Raw genomic sequence first — 26,161 nt, 5'->3', positions numbered from 1 at the left:
AGGACTAGCATTGGATACAACCCAATGCATAAGAGTATGCCAGCATCACATACCCATCCTATGGTTATTGTTATGCCGTCTTATGCTTTGATGGGTCGGCTACAAACATCCTTATCTTCACCCTTTGGCTAGCCCTTTAGCAACGCCCCCCCCCCCCCGCCAGACACAGAGATAGGACAACGTCATTGCTCTCTGGATTCCTTTCTCCTCTCCTGTTGGACAACATTTAGAGTCCTGCTGGCTGTAGAGGAGAATGGCCTACAGTGGATACTCTCCTCAAATCACCACAGTTTAGTGAAAATATTGTAGTTCAATCGTACTCATTGTTACTCAGAAATAGGTCCCCCTGTGTTTAGTGGGGCTTACTTTTGGATTAAGTGTATATAGGACTGCAGATTACTTTTATATTCGTTTTAGATTCAAATGATTTTTTCGAAATTGCCTTCCTATTTCCTTCTGTATAGCATATGCTCTCCTACTGCATCAGTGCAGAAAACCCTGTGCAACAGCTCCAAAGACCATCATTTGTACGCAGTGTTTTTCTATAGGTAGTCACTGGACCAAGTTAAATCCAACATAAATTAGGGATTCATCAAAGCACTGCTACTCTTGCGTTGTTGTTTTTCAGGTGTGGTCCCACATATCCTCTAAATATTTAGCCCAAAGCTACACTGCAGAGCCCGAGTATAATAATTATTCCAAAGATGTAAATTTAAAATCGCGTCAATCAGTCAAATGCAAGTATTTTCACGGTTGAGCAGATCAACTTGAATCTAACCCTAAATCTTGAATGAACACTGTATTAATCACGGTACAGTAAATGCAACAATACATTTGGGATAGAGGAAAACAGTAAATGTTACAGGTTAACACTAAAGGCAAAAGACTGAGGTCTCCATCTTAGCTAAAGCTAGTTGTGTTTAAGTACAATTGAAATCAATGGGATTTAAATTAACCGCTAACATGTAATTGAGGCTTAAGCATAAACTAAATTTAGTTAGCTCAATTAGGGTCTGATTATCTAAAAATCCTTATGCCTACACAGTGAGTCTACACTCCTATTCTAGATAGTTTCTTTTAAAATGCTCCCAACTTACGGTTAATTAAAGAAGAGAGGGCTGTCAAACCGAAACATTTCCTTGGTAGTGCCTCTTAAAGATGGTGTGAGCACTTTGGAAAAGTAGATGTTAAATATTGATCAGTGCTGCATGTATTTCACATGAGTCCTTCCAGCATGTACAAACAGGTTGCTGTCACTCTACCAGCTATTTATTTTGACTTCAATGTTGATTTATCCCGCTCTCCATAAATCTAGAGGTAAATAAGACTTGTATTTAATTTTATTTTCCACAACAGAAGAGGCAGAGAGAAAGACAGAAGGAAATCGTTTTAATTCCACCTGCTTTGTTCAAAATGTAAGCCTGCTAGTCAAAGGTTACATTCCTTCTCACCAGTCTAAAACGTGCCCAGTGGTCTTACTGCCATGTTCCCCTCTCTAAGCTTAACTTTCAGACCATAGGCATAAATTCCTGAGAGTTTTCGGTAGTGCCAGTGGGGAACCAATAGTAATGGGGTAAGGACATTGATGACATTACTCACATTTAGTGTTTAAAGCCCTAAACAACTTTGGCCCCAAATTTCCTGTAGGCCCACTTGGTTGTTAAGATCTCAGAGGGAGCCCTCTAGGTAGCCCCTTCTGCCTTATTAGATGTATGGGGTGGTGGCAATGTGGGAGAGGGCATTCTCTGTGGCAATCCCTAAGTTGTGGAATTTCTTCCTCATGAGGTGCATCTGGCATCTACACAATGCAGTTTTTGGATAATGCTGAAGACACACCTCTTTACCCTGCCCTTTGACACCTGAGACAGCTTAGGTCCAAGTCATTTGAAAGACCATATTCTCCAATGCGACCTTGCTTGGGTTTTGAGATCTTCAAGTTAAGCTATTCTCTCAGTCCCACCATCCTCACAGGCACACTTGGTGGGGACACCAGAGAGGGCCTTCTCAGTGGCTGCTCCCAGACTCAGAAGCTCCCTCACTACAGAGAAGTTAGACTGACTAGCTTTTGTTGCACTATAGTACCGAGTATCCTTCTCCCCCTGCCCCTGCAAACATGACAATAACGCAATAACACCGCAGAAGCATCACAGAACAATGAACAAAGTGGAATGATGTGTGGATGATCCCACTACTAATGCACAGCTATTGTGTCAATGAGATGCTGCAGAATATATCTGCGAAAACAAACATGCCCACCAGTCTGAAGAGACCCTTTAAAGGGTTGTGATATGCAGTTCACCATCCAAACAGTAATTAGGGAACTAAAAAGCACCTCGATCCTTTAGTATGGTTCAGCTCATCAAAATCTAAAAATCTGTCCCATATTTCTCTTTCTTTTATCAACTACTGGCTTTGTGCAGCAGGCCCCATATTTTAAAATCAAGCTAATTCCCCAGATACATTTCCATGTAAAATCTGAAATTCCTAATTTGGTTCCCTATCTTGCGTGGTGAACTAAATTATTTTCACGAGCCCTTCAGGGCATATTGTCAGCACTGACTTACTGCAGTTATGCACCATATCCCAACCATTAACATCGCTTCCAAATATAGTGTATTGACAAGGTACCTGGTACAGTGTAAATCCTAGGGACATTTGATCCAGATCGTTAAAACCGAGTGAAGGAAGCAAAGAACAGATCAGGTTACTAATTCAAACAAGCAATGAATTATTCATTCCATTATTAATTCGACAGGCCTCCAGCTATTTTTTCCCTCTCAGATAGGCTGCATTGAGTATACTTCTGCTGTTTTCTGGCACTGGGTCCATTTGTCTCTTCATAGCTGTGTCAAAGGATGCAGCAGATGCTTCTCCAACACCTTGTGACAATAACTTTCTTGTGCACAGCGAATGGGATAAACGCCAAGAAAGGTAAAGTAAGGCATTTTGGGGGCTGTGTTTTGGGCCCATTTGCAAAATCGTGCTTCTTTTTTAAATGGACTGCCTTTGCTTTGCTTCCCATGATCATGTAGGGTGCTAACTCTAGAACATCAGTTGTCATGGTGCACTTGCAATGTGCTGTGTACTGATGGTGCTTCTTTTACAAATCTTTCAGTAATCTGCTCCCTGTATACACTGCATATATTTTTTAAGCTAGGGCTTCCTTGTATCCATGCCTCAATCAGATGCATACATGGATCTCTTGTACGTAGGATGCCCATAACTCATGTAATGGATGGAGCGGGTCCAAGTGGGCAAAGGAAGTGTGGGGTCAAGCTTCCTCCACTGGAATTAACATAGAACTGTATACATCTCTGAACTCTTGCATCCACAAGTATTTTCTGGATCAGGTTGACAGGGTGGAAGCTTCTAGTCACCCAGCACCCCTACTGAGAAGAATGGGTCTGCTGCAGCAGTGTATGTGCTTTGAGAAGAACAGAGAGCAAAGATTTGTTGATTTCAATAGAGCTGTAGATATGGAGATGTTTTTGTGTGCTTAGAACCATGTTTATAGCGGTGTGCTAGAACAGTATTTTTCATTCTTTCTTTTCAATTATCACTGTAGGCATATTAACAAGTTTAGGGCAACTAGCAGGCCCAGTTGAGCAGAGTTAAAGTTTTTAGTGAGAAGCTGAAATTGTGTGAAGAAAGAAAGAGTGACTAATGCTTTCCAATGGATTCTATTTCTAAATTCTATGGACCTGCAGCTGCATTTGAGAAGAAGATACTCCATTTTGAAGTGGGCCTTCCTCCTCCTTACCACTTAATTTCAGATTTTAAAACAATGCTATTGCCAGTTTAGGTATGCTTCCCCCAATCTTAACCAAAGTTTTTGTTTTATTCCATTCAACTCCATAGCTCTCTGCAGCTATGATCTTCACCACACGCCCAGTTTTCCTCCAAAATGAGCTGGGCAACAGAACCTTGCTAGATATACTGGATATTCCAGTGCAAGATAATATGCAATTATTCATTCTCTTAGATTTATGCAGGAATGAAATGTTATACACTGCGTATAATTGTGGTCTAAACCACAGAGCCGCTTGGGCTTGCCGATCAGAAGGTCGGCGGTTCGAATCCCCATGACGGGGTGAGCTCCCGTTGTTCGGTCCCTGCTCCTGCCCACCTCGCAGTTCGAAAGCACATCAAAGTGCAAGTAGATAAATAGGTACTGCTCCGGCAGGAAGGTAACCAGAGTTTCTGTGCACTGTGTGCCAGAAGCTCCTTAGTCATGCTGACCACATGACCTGGAAGCTGTCTGCGGACAAACCCCAGCTCCCTCGGCCTATAGAGCGAGATGAGCGCCACAACCCCAGAGTTGTCCACGACTGGACCTAACAGTCAGGGGTACCTTTACCTTTAAACTTTACGTAGTAAAGGAATGTATATGATGCTGGCTTATGTTATCTATCTACTAGCTGTATATCTTGCCCTGTGGTCCATTATAGTGTCTGATAGCAATGCATTACACACTGATTGTAAAAGGTTAGGAAGGACAGAGGATTTCTTCTTTGCCTATGGCAGTTATTTAGATTTTATTTGAGTCTGCCTAGTCCCAGAAATTCCTGAGTGGATTACAGTTCATGTAAAGCATGTAAAATAACCAACTAATATTAGCAAAATAGGCAATAATACTACATTGCAGTGTGTTGAGTCACTCACTATCTGGACACACATCAAACTGTTCACAAGATTGGTTCAATATGTCTTAATTGACTTCAACAAGCAAAGATGATCAAATGAATGCTCCTTGGGTAAGCAGGAGAAAGGCATTAGTGAGAATGGCATTGTGCAGAAGACAAAGCCACATTCAGAAATAAATTTTGGAGTTTTTGGGGTGGGGACTTACACCGCTATATATTTCTTCAAGTTGTTGCTTATAGATACAGTAGGCTACAGTGGCTGCTTAGTCAAAGTTGACCTTCAAATGTTTATGTTTTCTGTAGGCATCAAATGTGGTGGTGTCCTCTCAGCGCCACATGGCAACGTCTCAAGCCCGAATTTCCCTGGACTCTACCCGTACGATACAGATTGCATGTGGCTCATAGTGGTAACAGAAGGGTCCTCTGTTCTTCTCACCTTTCATCACTTTGACCTGGAATACCATGACAACTGTGAATTTGACTACCTCATGATTTACAACGGGATCTCGGAAGACCAAGGCAATCTCCTAGGAAAATTCTGTGGCACAAGTTTTCCTCCACCATTTACCTCATCTTGGAACATCATGACTGTAATATTCCACTCGGATAACCATGTGGCCAGCCAAGGATTCTCTGCAGTTTACCAAAAAGGTTAGAATGGGATTCAGTTGCAGCTTCTCTACGAAAGAGAGAATTGTTTATTTATTTGAACTATTTCTATGACGTCTTTCTTGCAGCCTTCACAAGGTGATATACAAAAAAAAAAATCAACATTATATTAAAACGTATTTACAGAAAAGAAATGTCAGTCAACATTAGGCCAGACCATGTATATGTCATGCTGTGTTGTACATCAGGGGACACAGCACCACCTTACAGATTCAGAGCCTCTTAGGAGGAATAAGCCTTTACAGGAGTGGAGCTCTAGGGAAAATTCAGCAGCAAGTACAATGTCTAAGCCGGCCAATAGAGCTGAATCTACTCATTAAGGCACAAGGCAAATCTGTGATTATAAAGACAGGCGGGGGTCAATACCACTTTAGGCAATCAAAACAAACAACGCGAGAGCTAGTGAAGGAAAAGAACAGGTAAAACAGAGGAGAAAAGAGGAGTCAAAAGTGAAGTAGCAAGCAAACAACGATTGGGAAGTGTAATAGGCCTATAAAGAACAAACACCGTGTGCCTTACTGTACAAACAGAGTCAGCAAGCATGAAGAGCCAGATATAGAGGAGAAAACATGCCTCGTCGTGTAGAGTGGTGAGAGAGTGAAGCCAGGCAAGAAACTGGCTAATATACTGAGAGGGTACTTGAGCTCAAAGAGCAAAAATAAAAGTGCACAGGCTGCAGGGGGAAGGTGGTGGCTGCCAGGGACACAAGTTCTTTTCTGGGACCTACCCCAGAGAACGTCTGAGGTCTGTAGATGCTCAGGTCTCAAAGTTTCATTCCGGTGCAGAAGAAAAGAGGTGTGCAGCATCAGTTCCTGTGACTGGCAGGCATTACAAAGTCTCTGTGTTGACTAGGCCTGCCTGGTATACATATTTAGGAGCCTAGATTTCTACCTTGGTGTAGTCAACAGAGCAGTGCATCGACCTGGCTGTATCTCCAGTTTCTCCAGCTCAGGCTACTGTCCTTGCAGACCTTAAAAGTGCACCTTGCATGTCTGGATTTGGTGTGACTGAGTTGGTCTGTAGCTGTGGTGGGTTAGGATAAGAGGGAGTGACTAGACCAAGGTCATTCAGCTTCAGGGCTGAGTGGGGAAACTTAGTGTGGTTCTCCGCAGACAGAATCCAATATATTACACTGCAGTGGTATACCACACTTCCCCAATCAGTTACTACCAGCTGCAGGTGAGGCTAACTGAAGAACGGCAGTTTAAAATTTAGTTTAAATTTTGCTTATCAATTATCTTTAGATACAGATTTAGAAATCCTTGCTTAGACTTCCTTTAAAAGCTCTTACATTTCCCTTTTCATATTAAACTGTAATCAAGCTACAGGATGGGTCCATAAAAGTGGCATCATGGAGCAACTGAGATTTATTATGCTTACTCCTGGTGGTTTCAAGAAAATAATGTGCAGAGATTGCAAGTAGAAATGTATTTTCTTCTCAAGGGTTTTTCCTGAACAGTCACAGAAGGATTCAGGAGTAGTAACATTGGATTCTTTCCGTCTCAGGGGCCAGTACTGGCAGGAAAGGGTTTGCAAATTTAATTCTGCTCTCTCTTTACAGTTTTATTGCTTCTTGGCGTAATTGGAAGCAGAAATTGACCTCACAATGGGAACTTAGGCTGTGATTTGTAAACCAGTTCCAACTTAGAAAACCCTCTTGGTTTCAGTAAGGCTACCCCAGAGTAAGCAGTTTCAAAACAGCAACCTATGTCAGCAAGCACAAAGTGCCTGTGGCTTTTGTTAATAGTGTTTTGTTTTGTAAAATGATGGCGAATGACCACCATTCAAAGCAATGTTTCTCAAACTTCATGAAGTCATGAGGCCTCCTCCTTTATATGTGAGAGATCTTCTAGGCCTCCCACAACCTGGAAACTTATTTGAACTGAGAAAACCAAGGGACCACCCACACTTACATCTTGTCCCATGCATTTTAGGTACAAGTCTGCACTTCAAAGCGCTGTGACTAAGCGCTTGGTTTTTTGCTCCAGTGCTTTCCCCACCAAATCCTGCTCTTTAACACCAAGTCAGAAGAAGCAGCAGTTTGAGACCTGTGCCTACAAACATGGTGGAAAAGAAAGCCCCTACACCCCGTGCATGCTGATTCTTTTTCATCTCACTCTTCTCATTCATTTCATTCCATTCTTCAATTCCTACATACACACATATGCATTGGATTTAGTCTTCTCTACTAGCTCAATGGGGGCTTCCAGACTGTCACTTTTGGAGGCAAAAGGGCAGATTCAGGTTGGACAATTACAGTTGATTGGGGGGAGTCTTGCACAACAAACCCGCTTCCCCTAAAGATCAGAATTTTTTCTGTAAGGAAAGTGAGGGAAAATGCACTGGAAAGTGTTGGTTGCATACACACCATATACGGTATTTAAAACGCACTTAAAGCACATGACTTTCCCCAAGGAATCCCGGGAACTTTCATCGGTTAAGAGTGCTGGGAATTTTACCTCTGTGAGAGGTAAACTACACTTCCTAAGATGCTTTCAGGAAAGTCATGTGATGTAAAAGCAACTTGAATTGTAACCTCTCTCTCATTTTAATATGTTATGCTTTCTTGCTTCCAGATGTTTGTGGGGGGGTGCTCACCGGCCTCTCGGGATCAATAACAAGCCCTGATTACCCAGAGAATTACCCCAACAATGCGGAATGCCATTGGGTCATCCAGGCAACTTCAAATTCTGTCATCAAACTGATTTTTGTGGACTTCCAGATGGAAAACAGTGAGCAGTGCAATTTTGATTATGTGGCCATCTTTGATGGGCCAACTATGGGGGATACACTCCTTGGTCATTTTTGTGGGCATGTGAAGCCTCCGGACATCTCTTCTGCACAAGAACTGCTGGTTGTGTTCAAATCAGACTTTAACATTGCAGGCAGAGGCTTCAAAGCATATTTCTTTTCAGGTATGGAAGACAATTCTACCTTTACCTTATGCCAATATCAAGTGAGCAGAGGCATGGCAAGTTTTGTGGAGTCTCTGTTAGCACAGGAAGTCATCCTGGGGTCCTTCCAGACATGGAAATTTTAGCAGCACCTAAATATTGCTGGTTCTACTTTAAGCTGGAAGTGGAATGCCAACTCTGCTTCTAAACTTCTGGAATCCAAATAACATTGGGTGACCAAGAGGGAAGCCTCACTTAATTCGGCCCCAAATGTTTCAGGATGTGATTATCATTGGGATCCTGGTATGGGCAAAAGGGCTAAATGCTTCCTCTTCCCTCACTCCAGCGCCACTACAATGCAAAGAGGGGGAGAAAAAAATATGGATACAGTATAGTGACAATGCTCTTCAGAAAGAGAAATGTTAAAGTTGCAGAGTTGATTTCTAGAGAGGAAAGACAGACCATAGAGAAGGAAATGGCTAGAGAAATGCAAGCAGGCCATAACTGGCTCCAAAACCGACTGAACAGCTGTGTGATAGGCCATTTGCACCATGGGAGATTCTGCAGCTTTCCCACTGTTCGTTTGTTTTATAGTCAATTTCTGAGCTCTGGAAGAAAAATGGTAGCTGAACAGGGAAAATATGGGAAGAGTATGCTTTGGTCCTGACTTTTATGCAGATGCATCTTAAGAGGAGAATGAACAAGTGCTGCTTTTCTCAGAAAATGCTTGGTGTGGAAGCAGCCTAGGGAAAAATGGGATATTCCTCAAAAAAACTTAGCTTTTGTATAAATTGAGAGATAGATCCTGACCTCAGTAAAGCTAACAAACTAGCATTGCTTAAAACTGAAGTTAGTATTTCAGCCTTTGCAAATCTTAAACCTTTTATGATATGTTCCTAATCAATAGGATCCACCCTATGCTAAGCTTTGGCAACATTATATCAGTTTCTAATGTTCATTTTGAAGATATGTTTGCTTGTTGAGTATTTCTTCTGAATGCAATCCCACATCATGAAATCTGAGATTTACCACATCCTGGAGAACCTTGGTGTTTGACCAGCCTCCAGGATGTGGCAAATCTGAGATCTCACCACACTGATGCATATTCAGAAGAAATGTTAACCACAGAAAATGATTAGTAAAAATCACATTGTGGCAACTTCACCACATTCAAAAGGAGCGTGAGAATTAAGGCACAGAACTAATCTACACATTTAAAAAAGGCCACAACCTGCAGGAGCTATAAAACGTACAGGAGAGGGTTGTATGTTTTCTGCCTCACATTAAACACAAACATACAAAACTTTATTTCTAAGAAAAGCTAGCCTGTCAGCGAGAAAAGGTGTGCCTTGGTGTTCTCCCAGATGCACTACCTTTCTATGTACAGGGATTTCCCCATCCTTATTTGTATTATGAAGTTTTTTAGCCCTAGGACAGCTTTACAATGTGCATTTTCCCAGAAGAGCTTGCCAGCTCTACGTCAGACTAGGGGATTTTGCTATAGGGCTTGGACAAAGGTCTCCCATTGGACACATGGGCTAGGGAATATGCTGTTAGGTTATTCTATGTCAGTAGGTATATATCAAACTCACTAATGCATACATTTATATGGACACCTTATCCTGGTGGTCGTATGCATTTCTGTGTTCCTTACTTGTTTGTAGGACTGCATTGCAAAACTTGGAGAAGTGTGAATTTTGAAGGATGGCTACAGTTCGGTTCTTGTATTGTTTAAATGTGAACTGAATCCAATTTCTCCCCATCCCTAATCTATACATACACATCAGCATATGCAGATTTTATGCAAACCTCTTCTTTTGATGATGCATTTCCTCTTTTGGGTGATGAGCAAGTGGCTACCCTACAGCCAAGCGGGGGGGGGGTTTAAGAAGTTGAAATTGCATTTCCCATTGGGTTGAGGAGAGGGATGTGGGAGAGAGAGAAGTGTTTAGGAACGTCTTACACAGCACTACAAGAAATTAAAGTTCATTCTTTGGGCTGTCTGAATTGTATCACACTCTCTTTGTTCTGTAACCAGGTGCATGTCAGGAGGTGTACACAGCCGTCAAAGGAAATTTCTCCAGTCCTCAGTATCCCAACTATTACCCCAATAATATCAAGTGTCACTGGGCCATCCAGCTGCCCCCAGGATATCGAATCAAAGTCTTCTTCCTGGACTTGGATCTGGAGGGGCGGAACAGCCTGACAGATGGCTGTGATTATGACCATCTGGCTGCGTTTGATGGAGGCACCGAGAAGGCGTCTCTGCTGGGGAAGTGGTGTGGGAGAGAAATGCTGTCTCCTATTATATCCAGTAGAAACAAGCTGCTATTGGTCCTTCACACAGACAGGAACACAGCCAACCGAGGTTTCTCTGTTGCATACATCGGAGGTATGGCCTACCGTCTGATCTCTTTCACCCAGATTTTCTGTTGTGTGGAATATTTGCGCGCGGGGGGGGGGGGGAGTTTATGAACAAGAGAATCCGGAACAAGCCTGAAGATAATAATCATTGTTGAAAATGAGCATGACACACAAATGATAAGTTGTCAGAAAGTACTTGCGTTTGTGTGTTGGGAGAAAATACCAAAATTATTAATGCAGTGGCATACAAATTATATAAAATTTTGAGGGAAAGCTATGCAATCAGTGGTTTTCTGTTTTGCGTGCAGTTTCCCAAACTGTGTCATTATTAAATACACATGGTCAGAAAGTATTTGGTAGTTCATACTTCGTTTCAGGAGAAATATGGGCAATTTTTCAACCCGTGCTTTGCTATTTCTTTACTCTAATATTTACTTATCACAGGTTATATTTCTGTGATGAGCTTTGCAAGAGGCCAGCTGCATAACAGCTAAAATTGGAAGTCTTGTTTAAGTCATCTAGAGTGAAGTCATCCAAGACGGATTTTCTGCAGTATACTTGCTCTGTCTTGTGTCATATTGGTTTATATTGTGTAGGCTGAAATCTGGTGGGCTGGTATTGGTCAACACCTGGTCCAATCCTTGGCAGAATGGGTTGGACATTTTATTTTGAATATTCTCAGTTGTTTGGTTCTGTTCATTTTAGTGCTGCAAAGTGCACACTTCTTCACTGTGGGTTCATACAGTCATAATAAACAAAATGAGAGAAGCTTTAGAAGAACTGAGGTACTAGATCAGACCAGAGCTCCCTTGACTCTTGGTACCAGCTAAAATATACAGGATAAAGAGGTTGGCTGCAAGGACAAAGATAAACACCTGTATGTATGTATGTTTATTAGACCAACACTTCACCTTCTCAAATGACTTCAGGTGCTTCCAGACATGGACAATGTCGTAAGGGCCAACCCGATACATTTTGCTGCTGTAAGCAAAATGGCTGACAATGCCCCTGCCCCCATGACACATCCCTCCGCAAATCCGGGTCCCGATCCCGCCCTCTCCCTGCTCTGGGTGTCATGCCTGTGCTGCTGCCAGCCCCGTCACTGCAACTGTACCCTCACCTGCGACTGCGCCCATGCTGCTGCCACAACACAACAGCGCAGTACAAGCTGCAAAAATAATTGGGGATGCATAGATCTTAAATGGATGTGTACGGTGCTGAAAGGGAGGGCGCAGGATCTCGGACAATAACTCCCAACTGTCATGATCAGGGGCTTCATATCCTGTGTCACCAGTAGCATAAGCCCACCACACTGGGTTCTGATGTGCCATCTAGACAGTAATACCAGCCTGTTCAGCACCCAGTCAGCTGACCCCCCAACGACCAATCCCAGGATGCCATGTCCTATAAAGGTTTTGCCTCAGAGCTTGCTTGTCTTTGGCAGTCTGAATGGCTTCCCTCAGAAGTGAGCCTAAGCCCCTGCTCCCTTTCTCTGATTTTTCTCTTGGATCTTGGGTTTGACTAAATGTATGCTTCTGCTTTGGACCTTGACTTCTGCTTGTTTTGGACAGGACACCTGCTTCTAGCTCACATGGGCTGACAACAAGCTCCATTGGGTCCCAGAATCTTATTGCCTGGAGCCTAACTCTTGCTGAAATCTAGCAGGATAAGATCTATGACGCCTAATCAGACATAATAAGCATCACTCGCACTTTCACTCCAGACACACACACACACACACACACACACACACACCTAAAGCTGGGCAGCAAACAGCAATCTTGCTATTGACTAATAGTGTCTCAGGAATGTGTGAGGGATGATTTCTATCTTATTTCTGCATGGGACATTCCTTCCTGCATAGTACCAATGACCAGCCTTGTATGTGTTTGCTGAACTGCACAGCAGGAATTGGTTTCTTTGTCCCAGGTCAGAGCCAGTGGTGTCAATCTCCTGTGGTGGATAGTAGGAAATGAGCAGCAGTTAAGAGATGCGCCTTCTATTTCACATTGCTGTTGTTAAGCTGGAAGTAGGGTTTTAAATTACCAACCGAATGTATTTGAGGATTTCTCAGTGAGCTTTGAAAAAATGAACTCAGGAGTGAAAAGGTGTGATGAACCTTCCCAAACACTAAACTCTATGCTGCCCAGAGTCACATCTACGATCAGTGTGGTGGTGTCAATTATTATCTAGTTTCAAATCTGTGCTTTAGCTCATACTATTATTTTCTGCTCGAAGATAATATTATTTTCTGTATGAAATACTGTGTACCACTAAAGCAAATGTTTCAGTTCACTTAAAATTTTGAGCCTGTGGCCTTTACCACTGGTTATGTCTTATTCCCTGATTCACTTGGTAAAGTGCAACTTCATACTCAGGTTGGATCACTAACAAACATTAGCCGGGTAGCTCTTTGAGGCTCTGCTTTCTGTTAAGCCCTGGCAGGGGCAAACGAAGGGGGGGGCATCCCTGGTGCTATCACGGACAAAATTATCAATTACTGACCTACCTTCCATGAGGTGGTTTGGGACCCGGCGCTGGAAGCCTGCAGCCAAATATCTGGTCAGGCAATGCATATATGCCCATATAGGACTTTAGAACACAGGACATAGACTTCCCTTTAGACAGCGCTGTATCAGGTCCACTGACATATCTGGCTAAGACAGTGTGATTCATCTGTGGGAATGCTGCCAGCTATTTGTTATTAACCTCCGGTGATTTCAGGGAAGGTTCTTCCTTTTGTTTCCCCTCTCGCAGTTGTCCTCATGAATGTCAGCTGCACACGGACAGAGTTTCAGATCCAGATTCCCACACAGTCACTGGCTCAGCTGGAGAGGAATAAGATATATTTAGGAATCCCGTCCTGTCCTGCACAAGTGGTCGGCTTGAATTTTAGGATACATGCAAGGTTTGAAACCTGTGGTACAGAACCGCAGGTAAGTGATCGGTGTTTTTTTTTAAAAAAAAAAAGTTAGGCCTGTATAAATTAAGGCCATGTCCAAGTAAAATGTGTTGGCTGCCTGGGTCTTGTATTCTGCATCAGCAGAAGGCACAATTATTATCATTTGTTGCCTCTGGACCAATCCTCAGAGCATCTGCTCCTGGATTTGTTTCCGTAGCCGAATTAGTGAAGTTCTCCTGTGTGGATTACTTGCTGTCCCTTACTGCTGGCTGCTTCCTTTGCTTGTTCAACATAAATAACAGGGAACTACAAGGCCAACACACAGTTGTGTCATTGAATGGATAAGAGGAGAAGAAGAAGAATTACTATTGGAGGAGTGAAGATGAGGCAATGCAGATGCAGTTATTATTTATCTTGTACATTTGATATGCCACCTTTCTTCCACCATGGAACTCAAGGAAGTGTACATGGGGGATCCCATGGGAGTCTCCCATCCTGGGTCTCTCACCCCACCTTCTCTCTGTTTCTGTCTCTCTCGCACACACATACTCTGACATTTCTCCACACCACCTCTGAGATGTTACACACAAACACACAGGGGAAATGTTACATCTATGGGTGTGTATTTGAAGGAATGGAAAGAACTATTTGGGGTAAAGCACATTCTAACGTTTGTTGTTGGTTCTCCCCTTTCCCCCTTTTTTATCCTCACCACAACCCTATGAGGTAGGTCAGGCTGAGAAGCATCTGTCTAAGATAAAAGTATCCTCCATTATACTCTGAAGTAAGCGGCCTGTGAAGTGATGCCTGGATAAAAGTTTGTGGTGTAAATGTGGTGTTTTGTTTGAACTGTACCTCATGTGGCACCCAAGCATAGGCAGAAAGCTCATCATGACTCAGTTTTTGTTCTAAGAAGGTTTTCCAACACTCTGGCTGATTAGCCTGGTCTAATGATTTTTCTGGAAGAAGGTTTCATGATAATCAGAAAGCATACCGACCACTGTGAATGGGGAACTCAGATCTGGGGGTTTTTTTACTAAGCAAAATCCTTCCAGATGTTCAGCATGTGTTAAATTATCCTCAGGTTGCACAAAGAAAAACTAAGAGCTAAACCAGAGTAACATTTAAGGTGGGGTTTCACACATTTGTTGGGCACTTTTCTTTTAAAAATGCAAATAGAAGCCTCTGCTAGGGGGTGTTAAATATCAGGATCAAAGCAGGGAGAATTTAACTCCTTCCACCCTTCTGCAGACCTTAGAAAAAGATCTCATTTTAAGCATTGGGAGGAAATTTCCTCTCAGCAGCTAACAAGAGTGAGTGTACTTCAAATAGGATTGTGGCATGCAAGGAAAAGTTTAAAACACCACAGCACCAATAACACCTTCAATTACCACTGTGCTGCTTTGGGGTTGTTGTTTTTAAAACCACCGAAAAACTGCTCCTAAGTCCCACATTTTGTTTTAATATAATTTAGTATCATTTTTATTGATTTATCATAAACGTACGTACAAACTGACACATAATCATACAAACCATAACAGAACCATACGCTGAGTATATTTTGTATATAAAAAAAAATTACAGAGTTGCAGTACCATATAGCCAAGATTTTAAGATGAGTCTATGTAGTGGCACTGTGGTCTAAACCACAGAGCCTAGGGCTTGCCGATCAGAAGGTCAGCAGTTTGAATCCCCGCAATGGGGTGGGCTCCCGTTACTCTGTCCTAGTTCCTGCCAACCTAGCAGTTAAAAAGCACGTCAAAGTGCAAACAGATAAATAAGTACCGCTCTGGTGGGAAGGTGAACGGCGTTTCCATGTGCTGCTCTGGTTTCACCAGAGGTGGCTTAGTCATGCTGGCCACATGACCCAGAAGCTGTCTGCGGACAAACACCAGCTCCCTCGGCCTATAGAGCGAGATGAGCACCACAACCCCAGAGTCGTCCGCAACTGGACCTAACACTCGGGGGTCCCTTTACCCTTTACCTTATATAGTCCAACCACAACGAGGAGTGATGGGAGGAGTACTTATATGACTCTCCATATTTATATACTGTAATTTAAAAAATGGAGACGGATCCACTTCAGAACTGTCTGATTTGGCTTCACCCCAAACTACATGTCTAAGTCTGACCAGATATTCAGATAAAGCTGTGTTCCATACATTAGGAAAACATACCTCTCTCATAGGAATATTGAATGATTTCCAGTATAGGGCTATCTGGCTACTGATAGTAGCACCAGCACTATATTTTTATAAGTTATAGGTGATACATTTTTGAAAGTAACCATTGCTTTGGGGTGCAGTTATTGTCTGAGTCCTGGGAAATTTCATTTTACGTCCCTGTCATCTGTGAAGCTGTTGGTGTGCAGGTGGCAAGGCTCACGTTAAAGACCCTAGATTAAATAACTTGTCTATGGCCACCCAGTGAGCAGAGAAAGAAAGAGGAAACGAGGGGTGCTCATTCCTCGGTCAATGGCTTGGCAGTCAAAGGTGCTGAGCATCCAAACGACATTGAAATGAGGCTATGCGCTGCTGGGGAATACTAGATAACTTGTAAATTATTCATAATATTTTCATGTATTTATTTTCAACATATTTTCATAACCGTGGGAGCTAAGCCAAGCTTCCTCATGACATAGTTTTGACTTGTCATGATCAAAGAACTGGTAGTCATAAGTTCAGCTTGTTTCCCTTTATTGTACCATTTTGTGATTCCATGAGGTGTGTGTAAAAGAAGAGAGGAGAGGCCTTTTGCTTCATTCATTCCTCACCTGCCAGTCTAGGTAGGTCAGTCATACCAGGCCTGAGGTTCTCTGGTCCCTCTGCCTCCAGATGAGAGTGATTTCTGTGGATCCAAGGGGCATATTTATGAGGCGAAATGAGAGATCATCAAGCCTTCCCAGCTCTTCCCTGAACCCCAGAGACTTTACTTTTCTCTGTCAGATCCAATGTGTACAGCCCTGTGAGGGCGGGAAATACCCCTTTGAGTCCAGCAGAAATGCAACCAAGTCCCCACCAGCCAATTTTATTAAGTTTATTTAGAATAAAAAGACAAGGTAAAAGCAGAATGGTACATCAAAAAGAAAACATTTCAAGTCTATTTCTCTTATTGCAGCTACTTATAAACATGCTCCTGGCCTCCTCAGATAGATGGTCGGCTGAGGGACCTATTTGGCAACAGTCATCTTTTAAAGAGTTTCTGGCCCAGGTGGGTCTTGATTGACAGGTGGCTATGTCCCGCCAATCACAAGGCAGTCACTCACATAGGCAGAAAACACCCAGGGGCTAAAACAGTCAAGGTGGCAATAAGTTGGAGGTGGGGGCTGTTAAGGTGCCTTTCCTGGACTGTGGGCATGACTTCTCTGCTGTGACAGAGAACAAGCGATACGAGGCAATCTTAAGGTGATGGGAAGGAGCCGTAGCTCAGTGGCAGAGCATATCTGCTGTACATACAACAGTTTTCAAGTTCCATCCTCAGCATCTCTAAGTAGGTCTGGGAAAGATTCCCTGCCTCAGACCCTGGTGAATTACTGGCAGTCAGCATAGACAATACTGAACCTGGTGGACTATTGGTTTGAGTCCAAACAAGGCATCTGCCTATGACAAGTCACCATAAATGAGGCTTTATGGGGCTAAATGAGGCCACAGTATGAAATAAACCACTTTTAAAAAATACGTCCAGAACAAGGGTCTAATAACCATGTGCATTTGTTGCTTTATTTTTGGCAATGATGCCACAGCAGGTCAGATGTCCAGCGGCACGATGGGATGATAATCCAATGAGTAATCCAATTTTGCTTTCTCTAGTTTCATGGAGTTTGAGAAGGACTTTTTTTCTGGCAGCAGATCCGTCTGCTTCCTTTGTGCACTCTTCCCTCTTTGAAAGGGGAAGCTCTACAAGCGTTTTAATGCAGCTTCTTCTGATAAAGGCCTACATTGATTGACTGATGTACTGTGGCTGGAAGGAAGGGTATGGACTACCAGTAGAATAAAAAAAGGATTATTCACCAGCTGTGAGTAGCTCATAATCAGGCAAATCATATTGATTTTCTTCCTGTCTGCTCTGCATCCATAGCATATGCAAGTCAGATAGTGGTACCAAAGATTCCATCACGGAAATATAAAAATCAGTACACGTGCTGAATGTCAAAGACAAAATGCACATAATTTCCCTCTGCTCTATTCAAAGCTTGCTCCAGTTTGACACTAGTACAAACTGTAATCCAGCTAATTATCTCGCTGTGTAAATATACTGTGTCTTCCTGACCTAAAACTTTACCTGTAAACCTACCAAGTTATGTTGCCACCTATCTTTTCTCTGTATAGCCCTGCATAATGCTGTGATCCACAAAGCTGAGCACAGTTAACTGTCCAGGGGTGGTGGCCCAACAGGGGCCTCTCAATAAGCATCTGATTTTGCCTGGCACTGCAGAAACCCAAAAAGATATTGAGCATATGGCAACCACAATATGTTGCTTGAGAGCTGTGTTCAGCTTGGTTGTTGTGGAGTTGGTCAGGCCCACCTGGATTCTGTTGCCTTGCATGGCATTATGCATCTTGTTCTAGCTAGAAAACAAAGAGGATTAACAATAAAATTATTTAGATATATATAAATTTATTTATTTGGTTTTTCAGATTAAACTTTTACTGTCACATATCAAACATACAACATAAAAACAATATTGCAAGGAATCTCCTGGACTTCCCTCCTCCCCTTTGTGGGTCTTATTGTTAATCATTTCCTCCTGCATCTTTTATGATAATCCAAATCTTTTACATCTCCACTGTGTCCAAAACTCACCATTAAGCTACAAGTGATATCCCAAACCTACTAACAATTTTAACTGTTTACAATGGTTTTTAAGGTTATAATTCCCCCCCCCCCCCATTCCTTATTAAAATTTTGGTCTTCCTGATTTCTGATTCTTCCGGTCATTTTAGCCATTTTGGCATAATCCATCGACTTGATCTGCCCTTCTTCTCTGGTAGGTAAAGTCCCTACCGGATTAAAAATAAATTAGTACCTCACAAAGTAAACCTTAGGCAGCCTTACTTCTTTAGAAGATTTATTACTAATGTAGAAAAGGAAGGTGTTCACTGGCTGCACGGTGTTAAAATAAAACACTTTTCTTTTGCTTGTGTTTCTTCTTTTATAGAAAAGAAACAACACGTCTGTGATTGTCAGCATCCTGTATATTGACTTTTCAGATGGAAATCAGGAGGACATTCACCAATATGAAGTGCAGTGCGAACCCAAAAGGAAAGAGGCCTCTGTGAATCTTATCTCTGGCTCTGATCCCTACAGACTGAACCAGTATGCAGAGAACCTGGTGGAGTCCCAACAGCAGGATATGGAGGCAGCAGAAGTCTACGAGAGCAAGGGCCAGGACACCAGTGACATTGTCTTCATCAGCATCTGTATTCTTGCTGGGGTTCTCATGATCATTGCTATTGTCGGGTTAGTCTTGCTATAGGGATGCAGCCTTTCGGGAACCTATCCTCTTGGCACTCCTTCCATGTCAGCTACTCAATGAGACTCACATGAAAGGCAGCTTGTTCTGGAGCTGGGTTAAAATGCTCACTTATAGTGGCAACTCACCACATCAGGCTAGCCTTGTCCCCTGCCAGTTTAGATCTGAACAGGACTCCTGAGCTTGTGCTCAAAATCACATGCTTAGAGTGTATCTGCGCCAGCATACCTTCTTAATACTCGCTTTCATTTAATGTAGATTTGCCCCTCATTTCCCCAGTACTAATCTTCGCCGGTGTCAAGGGGAAATTATAGGTATAAAAGGAGAATTCCTGGATGCCAAGATCGAAGTTTGGGGCAAGTATTTTTTGGTGAGAGAACACCAGCAGAGATTTATAATCACAAAACATGCAGCAAAGTGTGGGGGGGGGGAAAGGCTGTTAGATATTTAAAATACACCCTTGGGAGTTCCAAAATGGTCCCTTTTCCCTCAGCATAGAAAAAGATCACACATTTGGTACATTAAAAATGGGTTTACTTACAAACATGTCAGGTTCATGCGCTTTTCCATACATCATTCGGAAAACATAGGCAGTAAAACTTGACTTAATTACAGTGATGAAAGTTCCTAAATTATTGGTACAGGAACACAAGAATGGCTTGTTAGAGCCATGCAGTCTGCGCTTGGAGCAACCAGTTCAGACCTCACACGTTGAGCTTCTCAGGCAGGTTGGGAGAGAACAATAGGTTTGATTACCTTTCTCCCGAGGTGAGGGGGTGTGACCTAGCTAAGCCTGGCATGTCGGGTTGCACTGTGGTTTTAACACCTTCGTGCATTAATTAGACTTAAGCATGTTGATTATATGAGGCTGAGAAATTTTGTATGTATATGTGATCACCTCTCTTAGAATAATTGTGGGTTTCTGGGGACTTCAAAAAAATAGTACTGCTTATGCACAAGTACTTCTGTGCACTCCTGTCATCATACACATCAATAACTTTGAAGCAGTATGCAGAAGAGATGGGTGTGAAGAGGTATACTTTAACACTGAAAAAGGCAATCTCAATATTAGGAATAGGATATGAAAATCAAACAGCAAGTAATGTGTATGCCTTCACATAAACTGCCCTATGGCGTGTCCCTGTTTAAAATTCTCTGTTCAGTTCTCTCACCCCATCTCTAAAAGGGTATGGTAGAGGTAGAAAAGATACAAAATGGAGAAACTAAAATGATTAGGAGAGACGGAGCACCTTTCCTTGTGGAGAAAAGCTTAAGAAGATGGAGAATCTTAATGTTGCTTTAAAGAGTGGTGTGACACTTGAACTGCTCTTTAACCCTCCTGCTTGTGTGAAGAAACTAGTGATTAAAGAACATTAACAAGTAACTAATCCACATTAAGAGATCTTGAGTGTGTACTCTTGTCTCCTTTGAGAAGATATCACACTGCTTATGGAATAGTGGAAAAATCACAGGAGCCTGTAAGAGACATTGCAGCAGAAGTATTATAGTTCCTTAGCATCTTGATAACCTCTAAGCCAGATGCTTTTGTACCCATTAGAAGCAGAGGGTTGGTGTGTTCATATGGTGAAGAACCCACAGTTTGTTCATACTACATATTGCCCTTTAGACTTAAGAAGTCAGCCTCTGACATGATGAAAAACTTTTAGAGTCCTGAAATAATCCAGAGCCAGTATTCCATCTCTCTTCTTAAAGAAAAAAGATGCACATCAATTCTTCCCTTTCTTAATAAAAAATCTAGCTTTGTTTTTTGAAAAATGTTTTTTTTCTAACAATCTAGCTGGTCTTCCATTTAAAACCATAAAGCAAATTTAAATATTCCTGGGACAAATCCAACAGCTGGTTTTTAAAGTAACAAGTTTATGAGTACAAATCACCTGGGGCAGAACTACACTCGTGGTTTATAACGTTAAGGAATGATTTTCATAATGTAGATGGACACGTTACATTTTGCTTGTAATGTTCATCATGTGTTATTAAAATTTGACACCAGAGGACGCTGCAAAGCAACCAGGAACCAGCAGTAGGGAAAGTGCGTTTTGACGGATAAAAACAAGGTAAGGAACATTTTTAATTTACCAGTATGCCCTGTGACGCTTTAGAACGATCTATCTAATACCGTTCCAATAACGGTTAAAAGGTCAGTGTGGATCCAGCCCTGGAATCCTATACCCTGGTGAAAGAAATAAGTGCTGATCAAGTGTGTAGGTCCCCTTATGGGATTTTAGCATACGTACATGTAAAACAGGAGTAGACAGAAGTTAAGTTTTCTTAATATTTTTGTCCTGGTAGTAATTTTGCCTTGCTTGGGCAATGTTAACAAACATATTTTTTGTTTTAAGCTTCAAAAGGTCTGATAGTTCATGAGTTCACAATTCTCTGATTACATGCGATGCTCAGATATTTAAATAACCACTTCTTAGCACATGATATTTCATGATAAATTCATGAAGTTCTACTTAAATGATTTCCACAGAGTGCCTATTTGAGCAAGTCGGTTTCACTTTTAAATGACCAAGAGAGACAGCTATGGCAAGCCTTCAAGCGCTTTATTTCTGAAATGTTGCACATACAGTGCTTTGCCACCTTCAGTCTCTTGATGCTGCTCATAGCTTCTTAAACCTAGCAAGGGAAACCAATAACCATTGTACTAACAGTGGGGGACTGGCTATGGCATAATTACAAGTGATAGGTTCCCCCATTCTGCTCCTTGAAAATTCTGTACTACAGAAAATCTCAGGGACAGGACAGTATAAGTTGAATGCTGTCTGAATTTGTATGAGAGTACATGAACTGTAGAGAAACGATAGCTGTTTCTGAATCAAAAGCATGGGACACCTCAATATAATTCATTGTCCTTTAATCTGGCTGCACCAAGAAAGCCACATCAGACACAACAATAGTCCTCTACTTGCCTTTACCAGAACTCTTAACTTCTGTTTACTCCTTTTAAGTCACTAAGAATATTAAGTTTTGTGAATACAGTAGCTGACTTCTTGATTCCATATTCTTAGTTGTAAAGCCACTTCAGGGTCCTTTCCCAAAATTCTCAAAAGTTTATTTCCAAAAGTTACATATATGTGATCCTACTATGATGTAAAAACATCTCAAAATAAACCTTGTGTCCAAACATGGTCCTGACTCTCCAGGATGGAGGATATTTATTTGGGTAGCAATATTCCCCCCCCCCCCCCGCAGAATGAACTATCCTTGAATGCAGAATCTTCACTAAAGAGGATGAGCCTTCTCCACAATAGTTTCAGAATAATGTCACAGTCCTTGTGTTTTCAGTGGCAGTATTATTAGCAGATTCTGAAGGCCTCGTCTAACACAACGAGAGCACACACACAAGTCCCCCACCTAACAAAAGTGAAAAGAAATCGAGACTTGCAGGAGCTTAGACAATGAATCGGACAGACACAGGTATGACAAGCTGCTTTTCGGATTCCTGATGTACATGTGACTCATGAGTACACAAGACAATTTTCATAGTGGGAGCAAGTGCCAGTGCACTGCTGAGAACAAAACTGGCAACAGCAAAAGAGTTTCACAGGAGGGATGGGAATGGAGATAGGCAAATGCATTAAATCCACTGTTTCACTGCCTAATTTGCCCTGTTGTTGTGTTTTCCAAATCATGCTCATGCTAAAGTCCTGGTCCATCTTCCTCTCACCTTGGAACTCCTTGAGAATGTTCTTTGCTTTGTCCTCCAATTAGCTTGTTGAGCCACCAGTTTTTCTGTTTTCTTATCCACTTCTCCCAAACCTTCTAATGGACACAGATCAGAACTGTGACAGCAAATTTACTGAGCAGGACTGCAAAATAAGATGAGAAAGTGCTCAACAAAACATTGTTTCTCTTCTACAAGGCAAAGTCAAGTGGGATGACCATGCATCCTACTTTACAGAGGACTGTCCTCTGAAGCATTGCCCAGTCCAAATACATTTTAAAGTTAAAGAACAACAAGAAGCGAAAGTAGACATCTTGAAGTTGTCTATCAGCACAATACATGGGCAGCAGGTGCATGTCACCTGGTCACAGTCTTTGTCACTATGGTGAAATGTATTGCATTTCCACTGGAATTATGGTAATTATTTTTAATTTTGCAATTGTACATATAATTTAGCATATTCACATTTTATGTAAACATGTTTCCTCTTTTTTTAGTGCAGAAGTGGCCCTCTACAGACACTGTTTTCTGGTCTGCAGATAGGCACTTTCCAATTGTATTCAATGGAACCTTTGATTTCCTTGGAATAATGTCAGGAGTTTCTCCATGAGAGCAGTAATGATGGACAAGTTTCCCTGAAAAACACTTCGTGCACCACTTCCAATTTTCTCTGAAAATGTAACAGTGTGTTCCAGGCTGTACTTTTAGTTATCACAATACAACAATAATGTCCAATATGCCTAGCTATATCAACTGACTGGGGTCCAGAAGGTGACCCAGAATTGGCTATAATGGACTGAGGTTTTGCAGGACTGCCATGGCAGAGCAGTTAACACAGAAATGGCTTCCTGAATACAGAAAGCCTGAAAACTAGTGGAATACCAAAGGACTGCTCCTGTGAGAAGGTAGCCTTTTTTGTACACACTACCTGGCCAGAGAACTGCCTGGCAAAATTCAGAGAAGTGCAAATTTCAAATGATGGCTGTGTTTCAGTTCATGGATGGTTTCAGAAAGTGCAAATCAGGTAGGCTCACCCTTAAATGTGGACTGCATCAAACTTCTTCCCGATCCCTAACCAGAAAAAAGATCCAGATTCACAATGCAAACTAATTTAAACAAGCCAGTTGGCCCTCGCCAAACCTGTGATGTAGCACGGACTTTGTGCAGGTTGATATATTGATATCTGAAGCTGTAGAGATAAAAGGAACTGTTGGGTTATTTTTGAAAAAGAAGCAACCTGCCCTTCCCTCTCATAAAAAGAAACTTTGTTATCAGGGTCTTGATTTGAGTCAATGTTTGTTGAACTGACACGTTGGTAAATGAAATATTTATGAGCGAAATATTTGCCATCTATGTTAAGCTCCATTAAAGAAACATTTTGTGTGTGCGTGCCCACGCTTTAGAAAAGAAGGCCAAGCCTCTCCCCATCGCCACAAATCCTTTATGTTGGTTAATTGCTATGTATATAACTGTCAGCTTGGGACTAGTATCAAGGGCTGACAACTGAGGCAACTTAAAAGATATAATTAACCTTCTTCTGCTGGGGCCAACTACACAGCGACATCAGAATATGTCTGCCAGTACTTGCTGGTTGTATAATTGCACCAACGCGTGCATACTGTCCACGTTCACACGTGCTGTTTAATTTGACAAAAAGTGCTTTAGTAAGGATCACGCAATCCTGTCCAAAACTTCATCTGGTTGCGTAAGAAGATGCAACATGTTGAAAATCAAATGTGCACAGCAGCTAATCATGCAGTACTATGGAGATTGTAGTGATGAGTGTCCTAATCACGCCTCCTTCATGCGTTCTTCTCACCTTCAACAGACTCCTCCTTTGGTTGTTAGTTACAACCTACTGAAGAATTGTGGGACAATGGGGGGGGAGAGTCAGCCCCCACCCTCATCTAATATATCATATATGTCAATGATTTGGCATCTGGCATTGCAAACAAGAGCAACTGTACTCTAAAAAGCATAGGAACTGACTAATTGATTGCCAGTTAAATAAACGGACAAGGACTAGCTGAACGTACTAGCTGAAATGCCATTAACTCTGAAAAGCTTCAGCAGCACTTTGGCAGTCTACATTGGACAGACTTATTCCACAATAATTGTGGAATTACATTTGGGGTGGGCAGGAATGAGAAGACACAATATAATACCATGGGAGTTCAACAGACAGGCAACTATGGGTGCTTCCAGACAGAGACTTCGTGGCACCAACAGATGATTCAGATCCAGTTTTTCTGTATGCAACCAGAGGTGGAAATTGGGTTGTGTACACTGCCCTATATCCCAGGTTCCTGTCCTCTTAAGTGCTTAATTTCAGATGCACTTACACTAGTACTGTTTTCAACCCAAAACCTCATGCCAGGAACACCAACCTGAACACCCCCTTATCATCTGCCGAAACTGTTTTCCATTACACCAGCAGCAGGCTGGCTACAGAGTGCCTCTGACCCTGTGCAGAGTATTTCAAATGTGTAACTATTAAGGTTATGGTACAAGAACTAAAATTGCCAGTTATCTGAACCGCCATGCATCCAGGGAGGTACCAATATCAACTCCCTGACATGGCCATTGTCAGTTTAATCTAGCAAGACCTCTTCTCATCGGAACATGATGATGAGCAGCATTTTCCCACCGTGCGGCTCCTCCAGTGTCAACAGAGCAATTTACCCTGCATGAGGACCTGCTACTGTCCATCTCTGACCTTCTAGCCAGGTGCTCTAACCGCAGACAACATGATTAATGTAATTTTAAACACGAGTTACATTTCAGGACAGGCGGAGGCTGTGCAACGCTGCTCCCCTTTCCTCCCCTTTCCTGTTTGCATCCTGTCATGTTTCCTTCTTGTAAGTGCTTGTCGGGCTTGCTCTGGCCTATGTTCTCAGCTGTGTCTGCGATTACTAGCTATTAACGATCTATCCGGCTCATCCATTCAGTGCCTCCTGAGTAAAGAGGAGTCTCTTTGCACTTCCTCTGTGATTGGTCGTTTGCTGGTTCCTGCTCTGAAGTGTTCGAGCCTCTCATTTTCACCAGGAAGTTTTGGATCCATTTTCTCCCTGTCTTTCAACATTCCACGGGCATTCCTGCCCAGGTACCCTTTTTAAAACACACACACACACACACACACACACACACACACACACACTCTTAATGAATGTAGGCCTCATATTCTTGACCCCAAGGGAGTTCCTCTGCCAAAATGCCACTGTAATATTGTCAGGATAATCGACAGTAATTCACCTCACCACCCTTACTTAGGAGGCTAATAGCTGAAGTTTCCTTCCTTATTTATAAGGGGCCTCCCACCTTAGAAGAGCCTTGTAGCGATGAATATGTATGTATAAGCTCGTCACAAGTCAAGAGTGTCCACACGCACTAGAAAACCACTGCTGGAATGGCACCATATATCGAGGCTTTGTGGCATTCAAAACAAGTTAGCATGAGGCAGGATGATGGCAACCGGATGGCTGGATTCTTAAAAACGCTGGAATAAATTCAGCTGCTTTTGTGTTGGTT

The 26,161-nt window shown here is 42.2% G+C and overlaps 1 protein-coding gene across 3 annotated transcripts in view; it reads left to right on the top strand.

Annotated features, from left to right (window-relative positions):
• Positions 1-22,065, top strand: part of CDCP2 (CUB domain containing protein 2) — a 34,699-nt gene extending 12,634 nt beyond the window's left edge. The window contains exons 1-6 of one of the 3 annotated variants that reach the window (XM_081010671.1): positions 2,084-2,931; positions 4,947-5,294; positions 7,889-8,227; positions 10,245-10,598; positions 13,328-13,506; positions 18,631-22,065. In XM_081010671.1, coding sequence (XP_080866797.1) covers positions 2,856-2,931; positions 4,947-5,294; positions 7,889-8,227; positions 10,245-10,598; positions 13,328-13,506; positions 18,631-18,948 — 1,614 coding nt within the window. In that variant the 5' untranslated portion in view covers positions 2,084-2,855 and the 3' untranslated portion in view covers positions 18,949-22,065. Of the gene's footprint in view, positions 1-2,083; positions 2,937-4,946; positions 5,295-7,888; positions 8,228-10,244; positions 10,599-13,327; positions 13,507-18,630 lie in introns of those variants that run through there. The other 2 variants (XM_081010672.1, XM_081010673.1) reach the window with 2 other exon arrangements.
• The last annotated feature ends 4,096 nt before the right edge of the window (positions 22,066-26,161 follow it).

Source organism: Podarcis pityusensis, assembly GCF_964106645.2.
Source record: "Podarcis pityusensis genome assembly, chromosome: 6".
Taxonomy (NCBI): Eukaryota; Metazoa; Chordata; class Lepidosauria; order Squamata; family Lacertidae; genus Podarcis; species Podarcis pityusensis.
The sequence above is the reverse complement of the archived record's forward strand: the minus strand, read 5'-3'. Positions and strand labels throughout refer to the sequence as shown.